The 3,408-nt window shown below is 52.6% G+C and overlaps 1 protein-coding gene across 2 annotated transcripts in view; it reads right to left on the bottom strand.

Annotated features, from left to right (window-relative positions):
* Positions 1-412: 412 nt before the first annotated feature.
* PPP1R3F (protein phosphatase 1 regulatory subunit 3F) overlaps positions 413-3,408 on the bottom strand; it is a 22,321-nt gene continuing 19,325 nt past the window's right edge. For both annotated transcript variants that reach the window (XM_032756954.2, XM_032756955.2), the window contains exon 4: positions 413-2,093. In XM_032756954.2, the coding sequence (XP_032612845.1) occupies positions 837-2,093 (1,257 nt within the window). In that variant the 3' untranslated portion in view covers positions 413-836. The remainder of the gene's footprint in view (positions 2,094-3,408) is intronic.

Genomic DNA, 3,408 nt, shown 5'->3' with positions numbered 1-3,408 from the left:
TATCTAGGGGACTAAGGGGTCTCCCTGCTGGTGTCAAAGGCTGTTTTTTCAGTAACCTCAAAACCTTGTGGCTGATTCACAACTGATGTCCCCACATCCACAGGAGACCACAGCTACCACTGCAACCATGTGACTGACACCAAACCCTCATGTGGCTGCCACTCTTCCTCCCTGGCTCCCACCACCACCATCCAAATACACACCTGTAGGGTCCCACAGGCAGAATGTGGAAAAGACAAAGAACCATATGGATTAGGACCACGAGGTGAGGAGACACAGATCTTCAAGGACAGACATGTTGAAGCAGCAGCAGGCGACCACGTCCCACCCCTAACTCCCCACTGTGATCCTCCCACAGAAAGTGACCACCCTGCACACTCATGCCCAAACAGGAGAACACTACACCGCAAGACACTGTTTCTCATAGAGCTCTATTGTGGCATATAATAATAGGTACTCTATATAAATTAAATTAAAAATAAAGCTCCAGCAGGTTGCACAGGTTGGCTGTTAATAAATATATCTCTGGGTAATTGTGCCCCAAGACCAGCTCACGACCACTCTCCCTCATCCAGAGAATTATACAAAAATAAATACAGGCTCGGGGGATAGGGGGAGGACATGCCCAGTTCCACTCTAAAAGTTCCCCTCACTCACACCATCTACCCATTCCCTCGTCTCCACTGGTGTCACTACAGGGAGCCCTGTGTTGACTGAAGAGCTTGGGGATGGGAAGGCCTTTCAGTTGAGCATTCTCAGAAGCAAAGGACCCAGGTCCCCTCACTGCACAGACCATGTATCCCATCTTAAGCCTCTGCTGATCCCACAAGCAGAGCCTACGAGAACCAAGCCAGAGAGAGGCACAGCGCAAGCACCAGGAGGGACACACCACTGTTCAGAGCCACAGGGACCACCACTAGCCCGGCCAGGACCCCCAGAGTCTGGGTCAAGGGCCCCCGGAGCTGAGGAGGCAGTGCACACACACATTCTGCAGGGACTGCTAGGGTGGGAGACCTCTTTGGGGGTTCAAGGCTTGGGCCTGCATCCTTTTCATCCTGGGAGCTCACATGAGACCTGGCTACACTAGAGAGACAGACTTCGGCCCCCAAGGGACTGAGGAGGGTGGGATTTTGCCCCTGCAAAAGGACGGGAGAGGCTGGCTCCTTGCCAGATATGGAATCCAAGCTACCTGCCCACTCACTGGTGACCTCTATCTGGGCTTCTGTCCCAGCCTCCCCCAGGGACTCAGTCACCCCAGCTATCACCCTATTCATGTGCAAAGAGCTGATGTCCTTGCCCATCCCTTTCTCAGGATCCCCAGTGAACTGACCCTCTGTACCCAGAACCACAGGGCCGTCACATCCTGAGCCCTCTGCCCATGGGAGCCACACATCTCCCATAGTGGCTACCACAGAACGGGCACCAGAGAGGATTTCCGGAGGCGATTCCTTGGGGCTGTCCCCTTCCGGGCTGGAGGGTGTAACAGAGAGCCCCTCTTCACCCTCCCCTTCATCATCAGGGTCTTCGGTGTCCTTGATGAGCTCCACGCCACGCCCCAGTCGGGCATAGTGCAGCGTGATCTCCTCAGCCAGGGCGCTGTTCAGGGCCCGCTCAGGGCCAGGCCACTTCAAGATCAGGTCGCGGTCCGTCAGTATGCCCAGGGGATGGCTGGGGGACATCCCTCCATCTGTGGAGCCCTCTCCACCACCCCCTGCCCCACCCGCAGCCACAGCAGCCCGTAGGCGGCTCAGGTGAGACAGGTAGAGCTGCTCCAGCTCCTGGTCGATGGTGTCCTCACCGAGCAGCTCCTCTGACCCACTCACAGCCTCCAGCCCCCCTCCATTCTCGCTCGATACTCCCCATGTGGCCTCTGCCTGCTGCTGGCTGGGCTCCAGGAAAGGCCCGGTGGCCCCCTCACTCGCATCGGGCCCTGAGGCCTGGTCTCTGGGGGAGCCACCCAGGCCACAGAGAGGGGAGGAGGGGGGAATCCTGATGGCCGGTGCCTGGAGAACCTCTGTAAAAGCCACAGGTGGACTGCTTCTGGGGACATCACCTTCTTCTGCGGGGTTGCCAGTCATCGGAACGTCAGAAACCTGGAGCCATGGCCGGGGCGAGGGGGCAGAGAAAAAGCAAGGGAATGAAGCAGAGGAGGGGATGGAACAAGCAGAGACAATAAGAAGTGTGACAGCCCACAGCCAGCCCCACAGGGATTTCTATATAAAACCGCCTTAAAGCGTCCTCTGTCACTGTCTAGACTCCAAAGACTGTCATCTATGGTAAAATAACACAATTGGATGCAGTAAAACGGGGCTTCTTGCAGATTATAAAGCTGAGGAATTCGGTGGGTGTGAATATTTGGTGAATGATCGTCACTAAATACTGCTGGCTTACCTTCAAAACAGAGCCAGTTAAAATAACTAAAAGTGTAAGTAGCCAGGCACAGTGGCTCTCACCTGTAATCCAAGCACTTTAGGAAGCCAAGGCGGGTGGATCACATGAAGCTAGGAGTTCGAGACCAGCCTGGCCAACATGGTGAAACCCCGTCTCTACCAAAAATACAAAAATTAGCTGGGCGTGGTGTTGCGCGCCTGTAATCTCAAGAGGCTGAGGCAAGAGAATCACTTGAACCCAGAGGGCAGAGATTGCAATGAGCCGAGACGGTGCCACTGCACTGCAGCCTGGGCGACAGAGAGAGACTCTGTCTCAAAAAAAAAAGAGTGTAAGTGGATTGTTTGTAACACAAAGGATAAATGCTTGAGGAGATGCATACCTCATTCTCCATAATGTGATTATTACGCAATGCATGCCTATATCAAAACATCTCCATAAATATATATACTTACTACGTCCCCTCAAAAATTAAAAACAAAAAAATTTTAAAAAATAAAAATAAAATGCAAAAAAAATCCCAAAACATAGCCAGGATGTCCATATGAACCCATGATGTATCATCTTCTCTTTAAAAAAAAATTATTTCCTAGCTCCATCTTTTGAAAGGGCCTAGAAACAATGACCAATCTAGTAGCAGCAAGCATGCCGAGCCCCTAAATCTTGGCCTTTGAATGCCACTCTCTACTGAAAGGAATCAGTGCTCCTTAAAGAAATAGCTGTTTCTGGCCAGGTTCGGTGGCTCACGCCTGTAATCCTAGCACTTTGGGAGGCCAAGGCAGGTGGATCACCAGGCAGGTCAGGAGTTCGAGACCAGCCTGGCCAACATGGTGAAACCCCATCTCTGCAAAAATACAAAAATCAGCCAGGTGTGGTGGCACATGCCTGCAATCCCAGCTATTCAAGAGGCTGAGACAGGAGAATCACTTGAACCCAGAAGGCAGAGGTTGCAGTGAGCCGAGATTGTGCCATTGCACTCCAGCCTGGGTGACAGAGAAAGACTCTGACTCAAAAAAAAAA

Source organism: Hylobates moloch, unplaced genomic scaffold (genome assembly GCF_009828535.3).
Source record: "Hylobates moloch isolate HMO894 unplaced genomic scaffold, HMol_V3 SCAFFOLD_7, whole genome shotgun sequence".
Lineage (NCBI taxonomy): Eukaryota > Metazoa > Chordata > Mammalia > Primates > Hylobatidae > Hylobates > Hylobates moloch.
The sequence above is the reverse complement of the archived record's forward strand: the minus strand, read 5'-3'. Positions and strand labels throughout refer to the sequence as shown.